The sequence below is a fragment of the Homarus americanus genome, unplaced genomic scaffold, assembly GCF_018991925.1.
Source record: "Homarus americanus isolate GMGI-L3 unplaced genomic scaffold, GMGI_Hamer_2.0 scaffold53225, whole genome shotgun sequence".
NCBI classification, from domain to species: domain Eukaryota; kingdom Metazoa; phylum Arthropoda; class Malacostraca; order Decapoda; family Nephropidae; genus Homarus; species Homarus americanus.
In genome coordinates this window covers 1881690-1908350 of record NW_024750875.1, presented here as the reverse complement: position 1 = coordinate 1908350, position 26661 = coordinate 1881690, and the positions used below count along the sequence as shown (strand labels likewise).

Genomic DNA, 26661 nt, shown 5'->3' with positions numbered 1-26661 from the left:
TGCTCGGCCCCCCCCGGGACGTGCCATTCCCCCCAGGCGCCCCCGCCCTCCTACCTCCGAGCCTACAGCCCGGACTGTGGCCGCCCCTCCACCTCCTCCACCACCACCTGGCCCTCAGGGCCTTCGCCAGTACGTGTCTACCAGCTGTTGCCATGTTACCACACTACCAGCTGTTGCCAAAGATCACACCACCAGCTGTTGCCATGTTATCACACCACCAGCTGTTGCCATATTGCCACACTACCAGCTGTTAGCATGTTACCACACCAACAGCTGTTGCCATATAGCCACATTACCAGCTGTTAGCATGTTACCACGCCACCAGCTGTTGCCATATTGCCACACTACCAGCTGTTAGCATGCTACCACACAACAAGCTGTTGCCATATTGCCACACCAACAGCTGTTGCCATCTTGCCACATCATCAGCTATTAGTCAGTTGCCACAACACCAGTTTTTTGCCATATTGCCACATTACCAGCAGTTAGCATGTTACCACACCACCAGCTGTTGCCATATGTTAACAACCACCAGCTGTTGCATGTTACCACACCACCAGCTGTTATGTTACCACAACCACCAGTTGTTGCCATCTAACCACACACCACCTGTTGCCTACTCTCACACCATCAGCTGTTGCCACACTACCACACCACCAGCTGTGCCATATTACCACACCACCAGCTGTTGCCATGTTACCAAACCACCACCTGTTGCCATGTTACTACACCACCAGCTGTTGCCACATTACCACACCACCAGCTGTTGCCATATTACCACACTACCAGCTGTTAGCATGTTACCACACCACCAGCTGTTGCAACATTACCACACCACCAGCTGTTGCCATATTACCACACCACCAGCTGTTAGCATGTTAACACACACACCAACTGTTGCCATGTTACCACACCACCAACTGTTGCCATGTTACCACACCACCAACTGTTGCCATGTTACCACACCACCAACTGTTGCCATTACACACCACCAACTGTTGCCATGTACCACACCACCAGCTGTTGCTATAAGCACACACCACCAGCTGTTGCCATGCTACCACACCACCACCTGTTGCCATGTTACCACACCACCAGCTGTTGCCATGTTACCACACCACCAGCTGTTGCCATATTTCAACACCACCAGCTGTTGCCATATTTCCACAACACCAGCTATTAGCCTGTTACCACACCAGCAGTTGTTGCCATATTGTCAAATCAACAGGTTTGCCGCCATAATGCCACATCATCAACTATTGCTATATTACCCAGTTATTTCAATGTTACCACACCAGCTGTTGCTATTTTACCACACCACCAGCTGCTGCCTCACTCTCACATCATCAGCTGTTGCCACATTGCCACACCATCAGCTGCTGCCACATTACCACACACCACCAGCTGTTGCTCACTCATCTCACACCACCAGCTGTTGCCTCACTCACACCACCAGCTGCTGCCTACATTACACACCACCAGCTGTTGCCTCACTATCACACACACCAGCTGTTGCTCACTATCACACCACCAGCTGTTGCCTCACTATCACACCACCAGCTGTTGCCTCACTATCACACCACCAGCTGTTGCCTCACTATCACACCACCAGCTGTTGCCTCACTCATCACACCACCAGCTGTTGCCCTCACTATCACACCACCAGCTGTTGTCTCACATCACACCACCAGCTGTTGCCTCACTCTCACACCACCAGCTGTTGCCTCACACTCACACCACCAGCTGTTGCCTCACTATCACACCACCAGCTGTTGCCTCACTATCACAACACCAACTGCTGCCTCACTATCACACACACCAGCTGTTGCCTCACTCACACCACCAGCTGTTGCCTCACACCACACCACCAGCTGTTGCCTCACTATCACACCACCAGCTGTTGCCTCACTATCACAACACCAACTGCTGCCACTATCACACCACCAGCTGTTGCCTCACTATCACAACACCAGCTGTTGCCTCACTATCACACCACCAGCTGTTGCCTCACACCACACCACCAGCTGTTGCCTCACTCACACCACCAGCTGTTGCCTCACTATCACAACACCAACTGCCCACTATCACACCACCAACTGCTGCCTCACTATCACACCACCAGCTGTTGCCTCACTATTCACCACCAGCTGTCTCATCACACCATCAACTGCTGCCCACTATCACAACACCAACTGCTGCCTCACTATCACACCACCAGCTGTTGCCTCACTATCACACCACCAGCTGTTGCTCAACTATCACACCACCAGCTGTTGCCTCACCATCACAACACCAACTGCTGCCTCACTATCACACCACCAGCTGTTGCCCTATCACAACACCAACTGCTGCCCACTATCACAACACCAACTGCTGCCTCACTATCACACCACCAGCTGTTGCCTCACTATCACAACACCAGCTGTTGCCTCACCATCACAACACCAACTGCTGCCTCACTATCACACCACCAGCTGTTGCCTCACTATCACAACACCAACGCCTCTCACTATCACAACACCAACTGCCTCACTATCACAACACCAACTGCTGCCCACTACACACCAGCTGTTGCCTCCTATCACCACACCACCAGCTGTTGCCTCACCATCACACCACCAGCTGTTGCCTCACACTCACACCACCAGCTGTTGCCTCACTCTCACACCACCAGCTGTTGCCTCACTATCACAACACCAACTGCTGCCTCACTCATCACACCACCAGCTGCTGCCTCACTATCACACCACCAGCTGTTGCCTCACTATCACAACACCAACTGCTGCCTCACTCATCACACCACCAGCTGTTGCCTCACTATCACACCACCAGCTGTTGCTCACTATCACACCACCAGCTGTTGCCTCACTATCACACCACCAGCTGTTGCCTCACTATCACAACACCAACTGCTGCCTCACTATCACAACACCCACTGTTGCCTCACCATCACTAACACCAGCTGCTGCCTCACCATCACACCACCAGCTGTTGCCTCACTATCACACCATCAACTGTTGCCTCCTATCACACCACCAGCTGTTGCCTCACTACATCACACCACCAGCTGTTGCCTCACTATCACACCACCAGCTGTTGCCTCACTCATCTACCACCAGCTGTTGCCTCACACTCACACCACCAGCTGTTGCCTCACTCACACCACCAGCTGTTGCCTCACTATCACAACACCAGCTGCTGCCTCACCATCACACCACCAGCTGTTGCCTCACACTCACACCACCAGCTGTTGCCTCACTATCACACCACCAGCGCTGCCTCACCATCACACCACCAGCTGTTGCCTCACTATCACACCACCAGCTGTTGCCTCACTATCACACCACCAGCTGTTGCCTCACTATCACACCACCAGCTGTTGCCTCACTATCACACCACCAGCTGTTGCCTCACTATCACACCACCAGCTGTTGTTAATCATAACACCAATTCAGTAGAAGTTATACCATAAGTTTTACCATAATGTTCAGCTTCATCATTATACAGTATCGGGTCTCGTTACAACATTAACTTGTCTGTCTCTCAGTTATGGTGTTGGATAATATGATGTCTACTGCTCTCTTAACGAACATTTTAATAGCTGCTTTAGTCGTACCTAATGTGTACGGGAGTTATGATAGAATATGGATAAACTTTTATTATTGGTTAGGAGAGACAGACATAGGTATAGACGGAGACGGTCTTACCACATCTCTGTCTCACCTTGGACAGGGTCCCCGGAGCCTCCGAGGTTCCACGGGCCGATGAAGGTAACGCTGAGGAAGCACAAGCCCAACAGGAAGCCTCGCACGCCCTTCACCACCCAGCAGCTCCTCGCCCTGGAGAAGAAATTCCGGGAGAAGCAGTACCTGAGTATCGCCGAGCGGGCCGAGTTCTCCGCCTCCCTCAACCTGACGGAGACGCAGGTCAAGATCTGGTTCCAGAACCGTCGAGCCAAGGAGAAGAGACTGAAGGAGGCGGAGCTGGAGAGGCTTCGGTTTGCCTCTCGCCCTCCTGCACCAGAACCCTCTCTTACCTCCGGCGTCTCTCATTCCTCACTTCCTTCTCTCTCATTCATTCCCTCACCTCCCGCAGGAGCTACGCCCTCCACAGCCTGGGTTCGCCCCGTCTTCGTCAGGTAGCTAGCGGGAGGTCTGCGGCTGAGAAGCCCCTCCCCTCTCGTTCCTTTTCACTTCTGAGTGGCGTCTCGGTATTCTCTCATCTCTCTTTTCTCCCTCTTTCTCTCTACCTACACACCCAGACCTATCTTCTATCCATACTTTACCCCTCAGCCTCTCCCTCCCCTCCTTTCCTCTCTCACTTACCTACTCGAACGCAAACTTTTCCTTCTTTTTTCTCAACCGATCTTTCACTCCTCTCTCTGCTTCCCTTCTTCAAAATCTCGTTTCGAGCTGTTCATCCCATCCCCCTCCCCCTTCTTTGTTGCCGTTCTTGTTATGTTCTTTATTTGTTTTAATTCCCATTTCATCTCTCCTTCACTTCTTTACACCTTATCTTTTGCCTTTCTTCCTCATTCTTTCTTGTGTTATTCCCGCTTTCCCTTTCCTTCATTTTTTTCCTTTCATTTTTTTATCTTTAACTTCTTTTGTTTATTTCTTACGTCATTTATTAGTCTTTTATTTGATCCACATTTCTTACCGCTGCTCATTTTTTTTCTCCTTCTTCTTATTTTGTTGACATTCCTCTTTCTATCCATTACTTTTATCTCTATTTATCCCTTTTTTCTTATTTCCTTTTTTCTTACATTCTTCCTCACCTCTCTTCTTTTCTCACTTTCCTCCTCTCCCTCTCTCCTTCCTTCGGTACTTTCTAAGGCTCCTATGGGCTGAGACTGGTCAAATAGGCCCCAGTCTTCACGGAACAAAGTCTACATGATTTGGGTCTATTGGGACTAAGGTCAGTTAGGATCAGGATAGGGTCTATTAGAACTGGGGTGTATTAGGAATCGAGGGGTCAATCAGGTCTAGGGTCAGTTAGGGCTGGGACTCATTTGACCTTCAGACCCCAAATGCAGGAGGGCTGAGGGCTGAGAGCAGTGGAGGTGGAACATCTTCTGCCTCTTGATGGAAGTTGAAATCCACCAAGTGAACATATCTTCGACGCTGATTAGCCCCAGTCATAATAGGCCCCAGTCATAATAGTCCCTAGTCATAATAGGCCCCAGTCATAATAGGCCCCAGTCATATTAGTCCTCCCCAATCATAATAGGCCCCAGTCATAATAGGCCCCAGTCATAATAGGCCCCAGTCATAATAGTCCCCAATCATAATAGTCCCCAGTCATAATAGTCCCCAGTCATAATAGGCCCCAATCATAATAGGCCCCAGTCATATTAGTCCCCAGTCATAATAGTCCCCAGTCATATTAGTCCCAGTCATAATAGTCCCCAGTCAATAGGCCCCATTCCTGATGAGCCCAGTCTTAATTGGTTCCAGTCCCAACTGGCTCTTAGGCCTATTGAGCCCATCCTATAGTCCTAATTAATCCCAGTTTTATCACACTCTCATTCCAACCTAACCAACCCATTAAGACTGGTAGTTTCAGGTGTGTGGCCCCTCAAGATTGGGTTCCAGCCTTCTTGGTTAGGTTAGGTTTGCTAAGTTAGGTTAGGTTTGGCTTGGTTTGGTTAGGTTTGGTTAGTTGGCTAGGCTAGGTTAGGTTAGGTTAGGTTAGGTTAGGTTGGTTAGGTTTGGTTAGGTTAGGTTTGGTTGGTTGGGTTAGGTTAGGTCCCGTGAAGACTAAGATCAACTTAATCAGTCCCAGTTATATATTTTTTTCTTTCTTTTCTTTTTCTTTTTTCCATCTGTGTGTTTTAGGGCGTAAGTTGTGGTGGCTAGTTGGGGTAGTGTTGGCGTCTTGTGAAATTCTTCTTAATATTTCCTCATGAGAACAACGCCTCATCCATTAGGGTCTGGACGTTATACTGAGTAATTCTTTTTCCGACCCACTGCCAAAGACTTCTATCTATATAATTATATGGGACTGTTTTGATTACATTTTTAGAACAAATTGTGGTATGTACTTACGTCATGGCCAATCAAATGAGAGTTTAAACCATGATGAAATAAAAGGTGAAGATTTATGACCATATGGTGAAAAGTGTTTGAGAAAATAATACCAAATGCGTCCTTACTAATGTACACACACACACACACACACACACACACACACACACATAACAATAGACAGATAGACATGTTTGACTATACAACCCCATCCCTATACGTGGCAGGGAATAAAAAAACACGGGTCTCAAGTGCTACCAAACATCTGTGTGTTGTGCTGCAGAGTCCCACCAAGTTAATAAGTTTTGAAAATATAATTATTATTTCCGTGTGTCGCTATTTATAACTTCGTGTAAATAAAGTTAAATAAATATGTATTACTATTGAAGCTGTTTTATTTGTTACCATGAAAGTATTTATTTATTTTTGTTTGTTAAAGGATTTTCCATGTGTTTGTGTTTGTCGGGTGATGTGTGGGGCTAGCTTGTTGCCTTAGATTTGCGTGTGTTTATGTTTGACTGTGTTTATGTTTGCGTGTGTTTGTTTGCGTGTGTTTGTTTGCTTGTGCTTATGTTTGCATGTGCTTATGTTTGCGTTTGCTTATGTTTGCGTTTGCTTATGTTTGCGTGTGTTTATGTTTGCGTGTGTTTATGTTTGCGTGTGCTTATGTTAGTGTGTTTGCTTATATTAGTGCTTATGTTTGCGTGTGTTTATGTTTGCGTGTGTTTACGTTAGTGTGATTGCTTATATAAGTGTTTATGTTTGTGTTATATGTATAAGTGTTTGTTCTCCACCACAAAAATTTCTTAATAAAAAAAAAAATTATAATAATAATAATAGTAATAATAATAACAATAATAACAGTAATAATAATAATAATAATAATAACAATAATAATATATAATAATAATAGATAATATAATAATAATAATAATAATAATAAATTTTTCCTCGTGTTTCTATATCTCTCTCTCTCTCAATTTCTTTCTATTATTAACTTCTCTTTATCCTGTTCCGTTTATCATGTTATTTTCCTTCTTATATTTCCATCCAACCTTTTCCATTACAACCATACAATCCTCTACTCTTCCCATATAATTTCTTCTTTTTCCTTTATCAAATTTCCTCTTTCTTATTCACCCAAACCTTTTTCTTTTCCTGAACGTTTTCCTCAGATTATTTTCCTTGTTTCTTCCTCAAATTCTTAATGTTTTTAGGTTTATTTAGAACAAGGGATAATGGGCAAAAATCATTATTCAAAATTTTATCAATTGTTTCAAATAGTTTCTTAAAGAGTGTTTGGTATTGTAATAGGTCAAATGAGCCTTAATAGCTATGAACCTAACCTAACTCTCCATGCCATCTTACACAGCTGGGTGAACAACCGGTTGTAAAGAAACTTGATTCATAATGTATACTTTGTCGCCATGAAAACACTGTATAACACTTTATTCATCTGATGGTGACTGTGGACATTGACACACACACACACACAACACACACACACACACACACACACTCGTTCACGCAATTCTTCTCAACCTAAACGGCTTTAATACAGGTTAGAAAGACTATGGGTGACCCTACACATTGACAGTCTGGGAAGTTTCACCAGTCAGTCGCAGTAGTAACTTGACAACGTGTGAATGAGTCTATGTAACCTTGATATAGTGTTACCCCTTAGTGCTAGAACTATTGAGTGTGTCTAGGTGAGGTGTGTTCTAGGTGAGGTGTGTTCTGAATGTGTTCAGGTGAGGTGTGTTCAAGGTGAGTGTGTTCTGGGTGAGGTGTGTCTGGGTGAGGTGTGTTCTAGGTGAGGTGTTCAGGTGAGGTGTGTCTGGGTAGGTGTGTTCTGGTGGGTGTGTTCAAGGTGAGATGTGTTCAAGGTGAGGTGTGTTCAAGGTGAGTGTGTTCTGGGTGAGGTGTGTCTGGGTGAGGTGTGTTCTAGGTGAGGTGTGTTCAAGGTGAGATGTGTTCAAGGTGAGGTGTGTTCAAGGTGAGGTGTGTTCTAGGTGAGGTGTGTTCAAGGTGAGGTGTGTTCTAGGTGAGGTGTGTCTAGGTGAGGTGTGTTCTAGGTGAGGTGTGTCAGGTGAGATGTGTCAAGGTGAGGTGTGTTCAAGGTGAGGTGTGTTCTAGGTGAGGTGTGTCTAGGTGAGGTGTGTTCTAGGTGAGGTGTGTTCAAGGTGAGGTGTGTTCAAGGTGAGGTGTGTTCAAGGTGAGGTGTGTTCTAGGTGAGGTGTGTCTAGGTGAGGTGTGTTCTAGGTGAGGTGTGTTCTAGGTGAGGTGTGTCTAGGTGAGGTGTGTTCTGAGGTTCAAGGTGAGGTGTGTTCAAGGTGAGTGTGTTCAAGGTGAGGTGTGTTCTAGGTGAGGTGTGTCTGGTGAGGTGTCTAGGTGAGGTGTGTTCTAGGTGAGGTGTGTCTAGGGTGAGGTGTGTTCTGGGAGGTGTGTTCTAGGTGAGGTGTGTCTAGGTGAGGTGTGTTCAAGGTGAGGTGTGTTCAAGGTGAGATGTGTTCAAGGTGAGGTGTGTCGTGAGGTGTGTTCAAGGTGAGGTGTGTTCTAGGTGAGGTGTGTCTAGGTGAGGTGTGTTCAGGTGAGGTGTGTTCAGGTGAGGTGTGTTCAAGGTGAGATGTGTTCAAGGTGAGGTGTGTTCAAGGTGAGGTGTGTTCAAGGTGAGGTGTGTTCAAGGTGAGGTGTGTTCAAGGTGAGGTGTGTTCAAGGTGAGGTGTGTTCAAGGTGAGGTGTGTTCAAGGTGAGGTGTGTTCAAGGTGAGGTGTTCAAGGTGAGGTGTGTGTTCAAGGTGAGGTGTGTTCAAGGTGAGGTGTGTTCAAGGTGAGGTGTTCAGTGAGGTGTGTTCAAGGTGAGGTGTGTTCAAGGTGAGGTGTGTTCAAGGTGAGATGTGTTCAAGGTGAGGTGTGTTCAAGGTGAGGTGTGTTCTAGGTGAGGTGTGTTCTAGGTGAGGTGTGTTCAAGGTGAGATGTGTTCAAGGTGAGATGTGTTCTAGGTGAGATGTGTTCAAGGTAAGGTGTGTTCAAGGTAAGGTGTGTTCAGGTAAGGTGTGTTCAGGTAAGGTGTGTTCAAGGTAAGGTGTGTTCAAGGTAAGGTGTGTTCTATGACTTATTTTATTTTTTATTTTTATCCTTTTACTTTATTAATTTTAGTAGGTTCAGTTACCAGGGTTTTTAATTTTAAATATTAAGGTTTAATTTTAGGAGGTTTAACTATATTGTGTTTTAAATTTAAGTATAAACATGACCACCACTTGATGTTGTATATCCACTACAGTGCATGAAAACTTATATAAATGGTTAGGTAGGTTAGGAATGGTGTTATTTCTATTATGACTATTTACATTATCCTATCTATATATATACTCAAATATGAATTTAAGAAGCCTATATAAATTAATATATATTACCATGAGTACGGAAATTATTTATAGTAAGTCGGGATTTGTATATATATATATAGTACAGTAGTATATGACGGCAAACAAACTCTCTCTCTCTCTCTCTCTCTCTCTTCCAGTCGTCACCCCAGCACACCTATTCCCTTCATTACCGGACACGTGTTCTCAATTAAGCAGCCGTCTCCTGTTACGACGGACACGTGGTCTTGTTGTGGCCTGGTCACTAATCTGGTCCTCGCCTCGGACTCTCTTCTGGTCTTTACATCTGGTCTTTGTGTTGGGCCTCTGTTTTGGTCTTCGTTTTGGCCATTGTTGGTCTCTGGGTCTGTCTCTGGTGTCAGCGTATGGTCTCTGCCTTTGGCCTCTGCTGCTGGTCAGGGTGTTAACTGCTGCGGCAACCTCTAAATTGATGGTAATTACAGGTGTGGGCCAATCACACGCCGCCGTCACGGGGAGGATCGTCGCCTTGTTAGGTAGAGCAACAGTTGTCCAGTGGTGAAGCTCTTCCCACTCCCCCTCTCTCTCTCTCTCTCTCCCCCCCCATGCTCCCCTTCTCCCCTCCCTCTCCCCTCTCCCTTCCCTCTCTCCCCCTCTCCCCTTCCCCTCTCCCTCTCCCTCCCTCTCCCTCCTCTCTCTTGAATATTCATTGTATACCTATTATACTGTATTATATTTCATTACATTATATTATATTATGATCTCGCTATGAAGCCAGAGGGGCAGCCTTGTCGGTGACTACACTGTACCACTATCTACACTATATTACACTATCCACACTATATTAACTGGTCTTTCATCTTCACTGACACTTTTAAGCATGGCTCCAATATATTTATTAATTAATTTTATTATTATTTTTAAGCTAAATCTAAAGACGTAACAGTGAGGTGTACACCCCCAGGGTCCCTTTAGTGTGTAGGTAAAGTTTCGTCTCAGGTTTAATGGTCTTAGGGTGACGGCACTTCAACACACACACACACACACACACACACACACACACACACACACACACACACACACACACACACACACACACACACACACACGCTTATCATTATAGATTAAGTCCAAATTGACATCTCTGTAATCAGTGAATCAAATGGAAGTCGAAAAATCCTTCACATCAATGCATCAAATCCAACCAATTATTTCCTAAGCAGTGGATCAAGTCCAGCCTATCATAAACACTGAATAGTTCAAACAAATTCTAAACAAAAAAGAAGAAGAAATATAATGTCATAATTAACACACAAACAAGGCTAAACAAGACCATTGACTACCTTAAGTCGAAATTAAAATGAAACTCCTCGTGGGAAAGACGGAGAGGCGGTCACTGCTACTACACGTAAAAGGAAAGTCGTTGTGTGAGAATTGTTTGTTTACCAAGAAGGAACAATATGACTCGCCTCTTGTTGCCTTTGGTCACGCGGGCGCCACTCTTACCTACCTATACACTAATTGGGGCCCATTATGATAGAGATATATTGGTGCTGGAACCTATTCGTAAAAGACCATTGAATTAGGGCCAATTAGAGAAAAGGTTCATTAGGACTAGGACCAATTGATATATAAAGGCTTTTTAGGTATAGGGCCCCATTAAGATGAATTCACAGTTGAATTGGGGATCCAATTATCATAAAAACCTATTAGAAATGTTAACCACAATTCTAATGGTAAATAAAAATTGGTTGGCCTATTATGACAAAGCTTTACTAGACGGCGACTCATTTACAGTCAACCAAATAGCCACATCTCAGAGGCATCGCATACACACACACACACACACACACACAGAGTATCAGAAATATACAAAGATTATCACACACATCTTTGCTCAGACATTGTGGACTTAAGTGAATTTAAATTTACATTACAATACGAATTCTATTTTCACGTCGGTGTATCACAAATTACACATAGAAAAACTTATAGCGTTTTCAATTGATACGATAATTACATCTTCAGTACTGGAATCAACTTGGGTGAGATAAACCTTGATCGGAGATCAACTGCTTATATAAACAAGATGACTGTAATACGTATACTTATTTATTAATGTTCAGTTCATTCTGTATTTATTTATATTTAGTTACCTTTATCATTTGACACACACACACACACACACACACACACACACACACACACACACACACACACAAACAAGACTGTTGTTTCGTTTCGCTGTTTGTTTCTTTTGCCTGATTGTTTGTGCGTCACTTCCTGTTGTTTTGGGTGAACTATCTGGGCAAGGAAGGTCAAACATGGCATCCGTACTCCCGTGAGCCTTTAGTTTCAGCACGGAGAGATAAGCTGGCAGGGTATATATATATCTGCTGTTCTTGTCACTACTGTACTGTATATCTGAAACTGTGGTGACGCTTCTGAATAAAATAATAAACTCTCCAACCAGAATCTAGACTTGAGTAGCTATTAATTTTCATTGGTGTTATAACAACTGTGGAGTCTGATTGGTCATATTTTATCAAGACGCAATATATGTTTTGTCAAATAGGTGTTCATACATAGTGACAATTTCCCTGTTTCATATAAGATGTCATCAGATACCAAACGGTGATTAATTATTACCTTCAAAATAGGTTAGGTTAGGTTAGATTTACTTATAGTTGGCACTACCATTATTTCCCTGACCGTACTGTATAAAACACGTAAAATTTTCGTTAAAAAGAACCTATACACATGCGAGAAATATAACATTACCCACGGTCACCATTAAACAAGAAACACTACAATTACACGACATTACAGCCAATTACAGCCTTGGGAGCCGTCGTTAGAGGGTTAAAAGCAGGTGAAGAAGTGTGGGTGTTGGCCGGATGACACCTGGACACGTGTACCACATACTAACGTGTAATTACCAACCATATTAGATCCTCACGCCTGGAGGACACCGCCTGGTAGTGGTGGTGATGGTGGTAATAGTGTTGTTGGTGGTGGTGATGGTGTAGTAGTGATGGTTGGAGGAATGGGTAGAAGGTGATAACCATGATGGTGATAGTGTGTTAAGCTTTATTGTTCTTTGGTGATGGTGTGCAGGACCTGGATGTGGTGGTGGTAGTGTGCAGGACCTGGATGTGGTGGTAGTAGTGGGTGTGCAGGACCTGGATGTGGTGGTGGTAGTATGTAATGTGCAGGACCTGGATGTGGTGGTGGTAGTAGTGGTAGTGTGCAGGACCTGGATGTGGTGGTGGTGGTAGTGTGCAGGACCTGGATGGTGGTGGTAGTAGTGAGGTGTGCAGGACCTGGATGTGGTGGTGGTAGTGCAGGGCCTGGATGTGGTGGTGGTAGTAGTGGTGTGTGCAGGACCTGGATGTGGTGGTGGTAGTAGTGGTATGTGCAGACTATTGGTGGTGTGTAGTGGTGTGCAGGACCTGGATGTGGTGGTGGTAGTGTGCAGGACCTGGATGTGGTGGTGGTAGTAGTGATAGTGTGCAGACCTGATGTGGTGGTGGTAGTGTGCAGGCCTGGATGTGGTGGTGTAGTAGTGTGTGCAGGACCTGATGGGTGGTGGTAGTAGTGGTAATGTGCAGGACCTGGATGTGGTGGTGGTAGTAGTGGTAGTGTGCAGGACCTGGATGTGGTGGTGGTAGTAGTGGGTATGCAGGACCTGGATGTGGTGGTGGTAGTAGTGGTAGTGTGCAGGACCTGGATGTGGTGGTGGTAGTAGTGGTAGTGTGCAGGACCTGGATGTGGTGTGGTAGTAGTGGTAGTGTGCAGGACCTGGATGTGGTGGTGGTAGTAGTGGTAGTGTGCAGGACCTGGATGTGGTGGTGATAGTAGTGGTAGTGTGCAGGACCTGATGTGGTGGTGGTGTAGTGGTAGTGTGCAGGACCTGGATGTGGTGGTGGTAGTAGTGGTGTGCAGGACCTGGATGTGGTGGTGGTAGTGGTAGTGTGCAGGACCTGATGTGGTGGTGGTGGTAGTAGTGGTAGTGTGCAGGACCTGGATGTGGTGGTGTGTGAGACCTGGATGTGGTGGTGGTAGTAGTGGTAGTGTGCAGGACCTGGATGTGGTGGTGGTAGTGTGCAGGGCCTGGATGGTGGTGGTAGTAGTGGTAGTGTGCAGGACCTGATGTGGTGGTGGTAGTAGTGTGTGCAGACCTGGATGTGGTGGTGGTAGTAGTGGTGTGCAGGACCTGGATGGTGGTGGTAGTAGTGGTAGTATGCAGGACCTGGATGTGATAGTAGTGGTAGTGGACCTGGATTGGTGGTGATAGTAGTGGTAGTGTGCAGGACCGGATGTGGTGGTGATAGTAGTGGTAGTGTGCAGGACCTGGATGTGGTGGTGATAGTAGTGGTAGTGTGCAGGACCTGGATGTGGTGGTGGTAGTAGGGTGTGTGCAGGACCTGGATGTGGTGGTAGTGTGCAGGACCTGGATGTGGTGGTGGTAGTAGTGGTAGTGTGCAGGACCTGGATGGTGGTGAGTGTGCAGGACCTGGATGTGGTGGTGGTAGTGTGCAGGACCTGGATGTGGTGGTGGTAGTGTGCAGGACCTGATGTGGTGGGATAGTAGTGGTAGTGTGCAGGACCTGGATGTGGTGGTGGTAGTGTGAGACCTGGATGTGGTGGTGGTAGTGTGCAGGACCTGGATGTGGTGGTGGTAGTGTGGACCTGATGTGGTGTGTGTGGGACCTGATGTGGTGGTGGTAGTGTGCAGGACCTGGATGTGGTGGTGGTAGTGTGCAGGACCTGGATGTGGTGGTGGTAGTGTGCAGGACCTGATGGTGGTGATAGTAGTGGTAGTGTGCAGGACCTGGATGTGGTGGTGATAGTAGTGGTAGTGTGCAGGACCTGGATGTGGTGGTGATAGTAGTGGTAGTGTGCAGGACCTGGATGGTGGTGATAGTAGTGGTAGTGTGCAGACCTGGATGTGGTGGTGGTAGTAGGACGGATGGTGGTGGTAGTGCAGGACCTGGATGTGGTGGTGGTAGTGTGCAGGACCTGGATGTGGTGGTGGTAGTGGGACGGATGTGGTGGTGGTAGTGTGCAGGACCTGGATGTGGTGGTGGTAGTGTGCAGGACCTGGATGTGGTGGTGATAGTAGTGGTAGTGTGCAGACCTGGATGTGGTGGTGATAGTAGTGGTAGTGTGCAGGACCTGGATGTGGTGGTGATAGTAGTGGTAGTGTGCAGGACCTGGATGGTGGTGATAGTAGTGGTAGTGCAGGACCTGATGGTGGTGGTAGTAGGTAGTGTGCAGGACCTGGATGTGGTGGTGGTTGTGCAGGACCTGGATGTGGTGGTGGTAGTAGTGGTAGTGTGCAGGACCGGATGTGGTGGTGGTGGTAGTAGTGGTAGTGTGCAGGACCTGGATGTGGTGGTGATAGTAGTAGTAGTGTGCAGGACCTGATTGGCGTAGTGGACCTGACCACGGTGCTTCAGTACTGACCGATTGTCCTCACACCCTTCACCCTGTCACAACATCACATGACAAGATTCTTAACACAATATGTTCTCAAACACCGAGTATTATAAACCAGATTCAGTAAAACAAAACAAAAATCAGTAATATCCTTGTTTTGTAATATATTGTGTTTTTGTTGTTGCTATTTCCTTTTTGTGTATTTGTTCTTGTTTCCTTGTCTCTTCTCCATTTTTTCACGTTTCATCTCCTCTTCGTCTCAATCCCTCTCCATCCCGTCTGGGCCAATCTTTTCCTCAACTCGATCTACAACCTTTACATCTTTTTCCCATCCATCCCCGTACCGTTCTGATCCTTCCCCATCCCCCTGTAACCTTCCCACCGCTTCCCATCCCTCCCTACATCCTTCTCACCCCTTTCCATCCCTCCCTACATCCTTCCCACCCTTTCCCACCCCCTACATCCTTCTCACCCCTTCCCATCCCTCTCTACATCCTTCTCACCCCTTCCCATCCGTCCCTACCTCCTCCTCACCCCTCTTCCATCCCTCCCTGCTCCCCTTTTCACCCCTTTCCATCCCTCCCTGCTCCCTTTTCACCCTTTTCCATCCCTCCCTGCTCCCTTCTCACCTTTTTTATTCAGGTGTTATTGAGTGACAAAGAGGAAGGCTGTTATTTTTGTATTGTGAAGGAATTGACTTCAGTTGGGAAGGTCCGGTAGTTTCGTATTGTAACAAAGTGTACCGTACCTAATATAAGATCATTCTAATTAATGAACTAGTTAAGAATGATGACTGATGTTTCACCCTTCCTTCTATCTTAGAATTTGATTAATGAAATACCAGAACAGTCAGTGCTAAAACTCTTTGCCCCTTTGCCCACTACTACAGGAAAAGAAGCCAGATTTTAGTTTCACATCACATATATTGTCCTGTGGTGTGATGGAAAATTAATTAAGGTAATTTAAGTTAGGCTAGGGGGTCACCTGAAGATTATCTCCCAACTTATTTCATCTTAGATTAAAACTAACCTAACCTAACCTAACCTAACCTAATTTAACTTAGCATAATGCTAACCTTACCTAACTCTAACGTAACTTAACCTAACCCTGTCCAAACCCAACTTAACCCCCCAGGAAGTATTACAGTGGTTCAACATCAGATGAAATAAGTTGACGAGACGAATCTTCAAGTGATCCGCCTCCTGATGTGCAGGAGTGTGGGGTAAATGTCGGTGGAAATGATTACACAGTAGGTCCATGACACTTAGATACATATTACGGTCGTAGCATATATAGGTTCACATATGTACGTGGACACACACACACACACACAGGTACACACACTACTACTACCACTTTGCTGTCACTCGGAATCGAGTATGACGATCATCCAGCTATGATACAATGATATGAGTTATTAAAGATGTCACCTTCGTTGGTGAGTTCTGAGGTGTCTCGAGAGGCCGATAGGGAACTGGCAGAACCGTCCACAGATGTTGCACTTGTGGAGGACTACATCTAGTGCGGGAGGGGCGGCGCCAGCGTTACGTTTACTATTCGTTAGGTGAGTGTAAAGGAGCTGCTTTGGCAGTCTGCTGTCGTCCATGCAGGTAACATGGCCATTCCAACATAGTTGTTCATGGATAATGGTATCCTCGATGCTCCTACAGTTGGTGTCAGAGAGAATACTGGCATTTGTTCTCTTGTCTTCCCAGCGAACTCGGAGGATGGAACGTAAACTACGTTGGTGAAAGTTTTCAAGTACGATGAGGTGCCTCCTGTATGTGACCTATGTCTTGCTGCCATACAGCAGGGTGGGGAGGACCACTGCTCTTATACACGCACAACCTTATAGATAATTTCAGCTCTCTTCAGCTGGAGACACGTGTATGGATTCTGCCAAAGGCTTGAGATGCACATCTGATCCTATGTTGAATCTCTTCACCGATGTCAGTGGTGGTGGACAGGTGGGAACCACGATACTGAAAGTGGGTAACATTAGAGAGGGTAGGACCGTTAACCTGAATGGAAAACGAAAGTTGAACCAGGGGAAGACCAAAGGCTAAAGTGTGCATACACATTTGCGTAGGTTGTTCAGGATTTTCTGCAAGTCGCGTTCAGTGTGAGCAACGAGGGTGAGGTCGTCTGCATATTGAAATTCAGTGATGAAACCGGCCGACACTTTTGTTCTTGCCTGACGTCGTTTTATTTTGAATAGTCTCTTCATCCGGCACTGGATGTCCACCCTGCCAGCTAAATTGGTAATGGCATGAGTAAGCAAGGCAACCAAGAAATTGGAAAAAAGGATTGGTGCCAGAACTCAAACTGGGTGTCATAGTGCAGAACACTACCGTTCGTGCCATCGTGCAGTTGTCTCACAATGGCGATGAATATTGGTGGGCAACCAAAACGACGGGGTCAGCCAAAGGGCTTCCCTGTTAACCGAGTCGAAAGCCTTGGTAAGGTTGATGAAGGCCATGTAAAGTAACGACGCTGTTCTCTGCACTTTTCCTGTATCTACAGGCAGCAATATCAATGTCAATAACACACTTTACCTATAGTTTTGTAGACTGTACTCGTGAGCTGTTCCTATTCTTCTTTGTCCTCCTCCCTCCTCCTCCTTTCTTCATTATCTCAACTTACCACTATCTTCACTATTTTATCATCTCAGAATTATGAATAATTAGCCAAAAATAATTGTAAATGAGATTCTTTTTGTCATACACATTTAACAGTGTCTTGTTCTATGTTAATGGGTGACTTATTTATTTCATATCTATTAAGGAAGTAATTTAACAATCAATTTCTTCACTGGATTGATGTAGATAGTGTTTATATAAGCTAAGTTTATATAAGTTTATATAGTGTTTAGTTCAACATCTTATTCCTGTATATATAGATTCTATTTCTGTGTCGTGTTTGTGTGTTAGTTTTGGGTTAATTTCATAGTAGCCATGTTTCACCTTCATGACTGTGATGCGTGACCTCTTCAACAGTGTGTCTCTCTCTCTCTCTCTCTCTCTCTCTCTCTCGTCTATACTCTCCAGTGCATGACCCCAGCCCCGGTATTTTCATTTCCCCCTTCCTTTATTTTCTCTCTCTCTCTCTCTCTCTCTCTTTTGCTCTTCTTCATTTTCATTTTCTTCTTCTTTCTCTTCCCCTTCTTTCCCCTTTCCTTCACTTCATCTCCTTTTCCTTTTCTCCATCTGCTGTTCATCTCTCTCTCTCTCCCTCCCTTCATTTGCTTCGCTGCCCCTCTCTGTTCCTCTCTCGTTCTCCCCTTATCTCTCCTATCTTTCTCCTTTCCACTTCCCTTCTCTCTCGCTCTTATATTCTGTCTCCCTCTCTCTCGTCCTCTTTCTCTTATTTTTATCCTTCTCCTCCTTATCATCTCTCCCTCTCTCTCTCTCTCTCTCTCCTCTCTTTTCTCCTTTCCTTTCTCTCCATTCTCCTCTCACCATCTCTACAGTGCATGACCTCTCTCCATCACCCATCCCCCAACCACCACCCCTACTACCCTCTCCCCTCCTTTTCTGTTCTCCCTCCCTCTCCCCCCCACTCCCTTCCTCTCTGCCTCCTCCTTTGTGTAAAATATTCTGTCGCCTCACGAAAATGAACCAGACAGGCGTTGGGTGTGCTCATGATTCAGCAGCCTGATAAGACACCAATTCCGTAATACGATACCATATCTTAATAACTTGAAATTTAATTATATTTGGCACAAGGCGGGCAACTGGAAACGTCTTCAGGAGAACGGAAGGAAATTTGATGAACTCTGAAGAAGGAGAAGGAGAAGAAGAAGAAGGAGGAGGAGGAGGAGGAGAGAAGGAAAAGAAGATGAAAGTTCCATTTCTGAGTTTTTTTTCTGTATCTCTGTTATTCCCGTTTTTTTGTGGATTTTCTTGTCCATCTTTGTATATTTTTGTTTTCTTCTATTTTTTGCGTATTTTCGCGTATTCTTTCTCGTTCTTGGCGTATGTTCTTCCTGCTTTTTATCATATGGTGTTTCTGTCAAACATTTTTCTGTTTATAGTTTTATACGCATTTTGTTTCATTCTTGTTTAGTCAGTTTTATTTATATGTGGTGTTTTTTTATATATTATGTTTCCTGTTTTTCCTTATTCTATTTTCTTCGTCAGTTCGGTATTTTTATTTTCACAAGATTTGAATTATTTGGTGTTTTTCTTTGGTCAGTCCTAATAAACTACTACCGTTAATAATAATAATAATAATAACACACACACACAACTAATAATTGTATCCACCACCACCACACATGGTACTGTACCCACCACCACCATGGTACTGTACCAATCAACAACACGGAACTGTACCCACCACCACCACCACACATGGTACTGTACCCACACCACCATGGTGATGTACCCACCACCACCCACACATGGTACTTCACCACCACCCCACACATGGTACTGCACCCACCACCACCACCACACATGGTACTGTACCCACCACCACCACCCACACATGGTACTGTACCCACCACCACCATGGTACTGTACCAACCAACAACACGGTACTGTACCCACCACCACCACCACACATGGTACTGTACCACCACCACCACCACACATGGGTACTGTACCCACCACCACCATGAAATTGTACCCACCACCACCACCACACACATGGTACTGTACCCACCACCACCACCACACACATGGTACTGTACCCACCACCACCATGGTACTGTACCCACCACACCACCACACATGGTACTGTACCCACCACCACCATGGTGATGTACCCACCACCACCACCACGGTACTGTACCCACCACCACCATGGTGACTGTACCCACCACCACCACCACATGGGTGTACTGTACCCACCACCACCCCACCACATGGTACTGTACCCACCACCACCACCTGATACACCGTGGCTCCACCACCACCACCACCAGTGTGCACTGTACCCACCCACCACCACCACCAACACACATGGTACTGACCCACCACCCACCACATTGTAGTGCACCTGTACCCACCACCACCACACTGTAGTGACCCACCACCACCACCACACACCGTAGTGACACCCTGTACCCACCACCACCACACTGAGTGACACCTTGTACCCACCACCACCACACTGTATGACACTCTGTACCCACCACCACCACCATAACACCACACTGTAGTGACATGTACCCACCACCACCACCACCAACACCACACTGTAGTGACATAATGTACCCACCACATTGTAGTGACACCCTGTACCCACCACCACCACACTGTAGTGACACACTTGTACCCACCATATTGTAGTGACACCCTGTACCCACCACCACCACAATTGTAGTGCACTGTACCCACCACCACCACTCTGTAGTCACACTCTTGTACCCACCACCACCACTCTGTAGTGACACCCCTTGTACCCACCACCACCACACTGTAGTGACACATGTACCCACCACCACAGTGACACCTTGTACCCACCACCCCACATTGTAGTGACACCCTTTACCCACCACCACCACACATGGTGAACTGTACCCACCACCACCACCACACTGTTGTGACACACTTGTACCCACCACCACCACCACCACCACACTGTAGTGACACACACTACACCACCACATTGTAGTGACACTGTACCCACCACCACCACACTGTAGTGACACACTTGTACCCACCACTGTAGTGACACCCTTGTACCCACCACCACCACACTGTAGTGACACCTGTACCCACCACCACCACACCATGACACCTGTACCCACCACCACCACCACCAACACCACACCAGTAGTGACACACTGTACCCACCACCACCACCACCAACACCACACTGTAGACACAATTGTACCCCACCACATGGTAGGGACACCTGTACCCACCACCACCTAATTGTAGTGACACACTGTACCCACCACATTGTAGTGACACCCTGCACCCACCACCACCACACTGTAGTCACACTGTACCCACCACCACACCACACTAGTGACAACCTCGAAATCCACCCACCACCACACTGTAGTGACACACTTGTACCCACCACCACCACCACCACTCACCCACCACCACTGCAGTGACATGGAACTGTACCCACCACATGGTACTGACACCCTTGTACCCACCACCACCACACTGCAGTGACACACTGTACCCACACATTGTAGTGACACCCTGTACCACCACCACCACACACTGTAGTGACACTTGTACCCACCACCACCACCTGAGTGACACTTGTACCCACCACCACCACACTGTAGTGACACCCTATACCCACCCACCACCACACTGTAGTGACATAATTGTACCCACCACCACCACACTGTTGTGACACACTTGTACCCACCCACCACCACACTGTTGTGACACACTTGTACCCACCCACCACCACACTGTTGTACACTTGTACCCACCACCACCACTGTGTGACACCCTTGTACCCACCACCACCACACCAGTAGTGACACACTGTACCCACCACCACACACTGTGTGACACCTGTACCCACCACCACCACACTGTTGTGACACACTGTACCCACCACCACCACCACTACAGACACACTTGTACCCCACCAAACTCACCACCACCTGTAGTGACACACTTGTACCCACCATTGTAGTGCGACCCCTTGTACCCACCACCACCACACTGTAGTGACACTCTGTACTCCACCACATTGTAGTGACACCCACCACCACACCACAATGTAGTGACACACTTGTACCCACCACCACCCACATTAGACACCCTGTACCCACCACCACCACACTGTAGTGACACACTTGTACCCACCCACCACCACATTGTAGTGACACCTCACACCACCACCACATTGTAGCACACCTGTACCCACCACCACCACATTGTAGTGACACCCTTGTACCCACCACCACCACACTGTAGTGACACTTGTACCCACCACCACCACACTGTAGTGATACACACTTGTACCACCCACCACCCCACACTGTAGTGACACCCTTGTACCCACCACCACCACACTGTAGAGACACTCTGTACCCACCACCACCACACCAGTGACACCTTGTACCCACCACCACCACACACTGTAGTGACACACTTGTACCCACCACCACCACACACTGTTGTGACACACACTGTACCCACCACCACCACACTGTAGTGACACACTTGAATCCACCACCACCACACTGCTGTGACACACTTGTACCCACCACCACCACACTGTTGTGACACCCTTGTACCCACCACCACCACACTGAGTGACACACTTGTACCCACCACCACCACACTGTTGTGACACCCTTGTACCCACCACCACCACACACTGTAGTGACACACTGTACCCACCACCACCACACTGTTGTGACACACTTGTACCCACCACATTGTAGTGACACCCTTTGTACCCACCACCACCACCAGTGACACACTTGTACCCAACATGTAGTGACACCCTTAGGACTCTCCACCACCACCACACTGTAGTGACACCCTTGTACCCACCACCACCACACTGTAGTGACACCTTTACCACCACCACCACACAGTAGTGACACCTTATACCCACCACCACCACACTGTAGTGACACACTTGTACCCACCACCACCACCACACTGTGTGACACACTGTACCCACCACCACCAAACTGTGTGACACTGTACCCACCACCACCACACTGTTGTGACACACTGTACCCACCACCACCACTGTAGTGACACCCTTGTACCCACCACCACCACACTGTAGTGACACACTTGTACCCACCACCACCACCAATGCTGTGACACCCTTGTACCCACCACCACCACACTGTAGTGACACACTTGTACCCACCCACCACCACACTGTGTTGAGACACACTTGTACCTACCCACCACCACCACCACCACACTGTAGTGACAACTTTACCCACCACACAACCCCTTGTACCACCCACCACCCCACACTGTAGTGACACTCTTTACCCACCACATTGTAGTGACACCTTTACCAACCACCACCACACTGTAGTGACACTTGTACCCACCACCACCACATTGTAGTGACACCCTTGTACCCACCACCACCACACTGTAGTGACACACTTGCACCCACCACCACCACATTGTAGTGACACCCTTGTACCCACCACCACCACACTGTAGCACACACTTGTACCCACCCACCACCACACTGTAGTGACACACTTGTACCCACCACCACCACATTGTAGTGACACCCTTGTACCCACCACCACCACATTGTAGTGACACCCTTGTACCCACCACCACCACATTGTAGTGACCAATCTTGTACCCACCACCACCACACTGTAGTGACACACTCTGTACCCACCACCACCACACTGTAGTGACACACTTGTACCCACCACCACCACACTGGGGCACCTTGTACCCAACACCACACCACACTGTAGTGACACTCTTGTACCCACCACCACCACACTGTAGTGACACCCTTGTACCCACCACCACCACACTGTAGTGACACACTTGTACACACCACCACCACACTGCTGTGACACACTTGTACCCACACCACCACCACACTGTTGTGGCACCTTGTACCCACCACCACCACACTGCTGTGACACACTTGTACCCACCACCACCACACTGTTGTGACACCCCTTGTACCCACCACCACCACACTGTAGTGACATACTTGAACCCACCACCACCACACTGTTGTGACAACTTGTACCCACCACCACCACACTGTAGTGACACACTGTACCCACCAACCACCACACTGACATCCACCACCACCACTCTGTAGTGCACACATGTATCCACCACCACCACACTGTAGTGACACACTTGTGCCCACCCACATTGTAGTGACACCCTTGTACCCACCACCACCACACTGTAGTGACCTGTACCCACCACTGTAGTGACACACTTGTACCCACCACCACCACACACACTGTAGTGACACACTTGTACCCACCACACTAAACCACCACAATTGTAGTAGACACACTTGTACCCAACCACATTGTAGTGACACCCTTGTACCCACCACCACCACACTGTAGTGACACTCTTGTACCCAACCACATTGTAGTGACACCCTCACCCACCACCACCACACTGTAGTGACACACTTGTACCCACCACCACCACACATTGTAGTGACACCTTGTACCCACCACACCACCACACTGTAGTGACACACTTGTACCCACCACCACCACATTGTAGTGACACCTTATCCCACCACCACCACACATTGTAGTGACACCCTTGTACCCACCACCACCACATTGTAGTGACAATCTTTGTACCTCACCACCACCACATTGTAGTGACACCCTTGTATCCACCCACATTGTAGTAACACCCCTGAATTCCACCACCACCACACTGTAGTGACACACTTGTATCCACCACATTGTAGTAACACCCTGTACCCACCACCACCACACTGTAGTGACACCCTTGTACCCACCACCACCACACTGTAGTGACACACTTGTATCCACCACATCAGCACCTGTACCCACCACCACCAACACTGTGTGACACACTTGTACCCATCACCACCACACTGTTGTGACACACACTTTGTACCCACCCACCACCACATTGTAGTGACACCCTTGTACCACCACCACCACATTGTAGTGACACCCTTGTACCCACCATCACACTGTAGTGACACACTTGTACCCACCCACCACCACACTGTAGTGACACACTTGTACCCACCACCACCACACTGTAGTGACACTCTTGTACCCACCACCACCACACTGTAGTGACACACTTGTACCCACCCACCACCACTCTGTAGTGACACACTTGTACCCATCACCACCACACTGTTGTGACACACTTGCACCCACCACCACACATTGTAGTGACACCCTTGTACCCACCACCACCACACATTGTAGTGACACCCTGTACCCACCACCACCACACTGTAGTGACACACTTGTACCCACCACCACCACATTGTAGTGACACCTGTACCCACCACCACCACACTGTAGTGACACACTTGTACCCACCACCACCACTTTGTAGTGACACACTTGTACCCATCACCACCACACTGTTGTGACACACTTGATCCACCACCACCACATTGTGTAGACACCTGTACCCACCACCACCACATTGTAGTGACACTGTACCCACCACCACCACTCTGTAGTGTGACACACTTGTACCCACCACCACCACACTGTTGTGACACACTTGTACCCACCACCACCACACCTGCTGGTGACACACTTGTACCCACCACCACCACATCAGTGACACTCTTGTACCCACCACATTGTAGTGACACCTTGTACCCACCACCACCACACTGTAGTGACACACTTTTCACACCACCACCACATTGTAGCACACCCTTGTACCCACCACCACCACTCTGTAGTGACACACTTGTACCCACCACCACCACTCTGTAGTGACACCCTTGTACCCACCACCACCACTCTGTAGAGACACACTTGTACCCACCACCACCACACTTTAGTGACACCCTTGTACCCACCACCACCACACTGTAGTGACACACTTGTACCCACCACCACCATCAGTGACACCCTTGTACCCACCACCACCACTCTGTAGTGACACACTTGTACCCACCACCACCACTTGTAGTGACACTTGTACCCACCACACACACACATAGTGACACCCCTGTACCCACCACCACCACACTGTAGTGACACACATGTACCCACCACCACCACACTGTAGTGACACACTTGATCCACCACCACCACATTGTAGTGACACCTTGTACCCACCACCACCACTCTGTAGTGACACACTTGTACCCACCACCACCACTCTGTAGTGACACACTTGTACCCACCCCACCACACTGTAGTGACACCCTTGTACCCACCACCACCACACTGTAGTGACACACTTGTACCACCCACCACCACTGTAGTGACACCTTGTACCCACCACCACCATTCTGTAGTGACACACTTGTACCCACCACCACCCACTCTGTAGTACACACTTGTACCCACCCACCACACTGTAGTGAACACATGTACCCACCACCACCACTCTGTAGTGACACACTGTACCCACCACCACCACTCTGCAGTGACACCTTGTACCCACCACCACACTGTAGACACACTTGTACCCACCACCACCACTCTGTAGTGACACACTTGTACCACCCCACCACCACTCTGTAGTGACACCTTGTACCCACACCACACCGTAGTGACACACTTGTACCCACCACCACCACTCTGTAGTGACACACTTGTACCCACCACCACCACCACCACATGGTAAAGCATCAGCCCCTCATTTTTCAAAGCCTGATCTATTGACACACTGCAGATTTTGGGGGGTTTTCTTCTGAAGCCTTATACCTACCAAGGCTAATCCGCAAGACAGTGGGGCGATGGTTGGTAGGCGCCAGCACATGTCCACTTGCCAGTAGGCTCATGTGCTGTTCCTCTGCATCCCACTGCTGCTCTGAGATCCCCTGCTGGTCCAGCCTGGGCCCATGATGTACCCAGTTACTGTGTGTTGCCACAAGGAGGCACAGGAGGAGTCTTGATGGTGAAGAGTCTGTGTACTGCCAGGGGAAGACTTATGCAAGGTTGCTTCCCTGTTTACCACCAGCGAGAGGAAGCAAGCACTGCTTACACTTTAACACTAATATAATGCTGCGACACTAGACGCATTAAACCACCCTGTGCCTACACACACACATCAGAATGTACCCTACTACGTTTGACCACATCCTTGAAAATATTCGACCGCTACGCTAAACTTTTCTCTCTAATTTATTCGATAGTTATGTTCACCTTGATATTTTCGGTAACAGGCCCAGTTTTATAGTAGCCAAAATATTATCTCATAA

The 26661-nt window shown here is 47.6% G+C and overlaps 1 protein-coding gene across 1 annotated transcript; it reads left to right on the top strand.

Moving 5' to 3' along the window:
- The first annotated feature begins 3728 nt into the window (after positions 1-3728).
- LOC121854453 (homeobox protein H17-like) lies at positions 3729-5193 on the top strand. Its single transcript, XM_042349128.1, has one exon. The coding sequence runs from the start codon at positions 3765-3767 to the stop codon at positions 4140-4142; it is 378 nt and encodes a 125-aa protein (XP_042205062.1). The 5' UTR covers positions 3729-3764; the 3' UTR covers positions 4143-5193.
- Positions 5194-26661: the final 21468 nt, after the last annotated feature.

Coding starts and splice junctions, on each gene's coding strand:
- LOC121854453 (XM_042349128.1), top strand. CDS start 3,765: ATGAAGGTAACGCTGAGGAAGCACAAGCCCAACAGGAAGCCTCGCACG.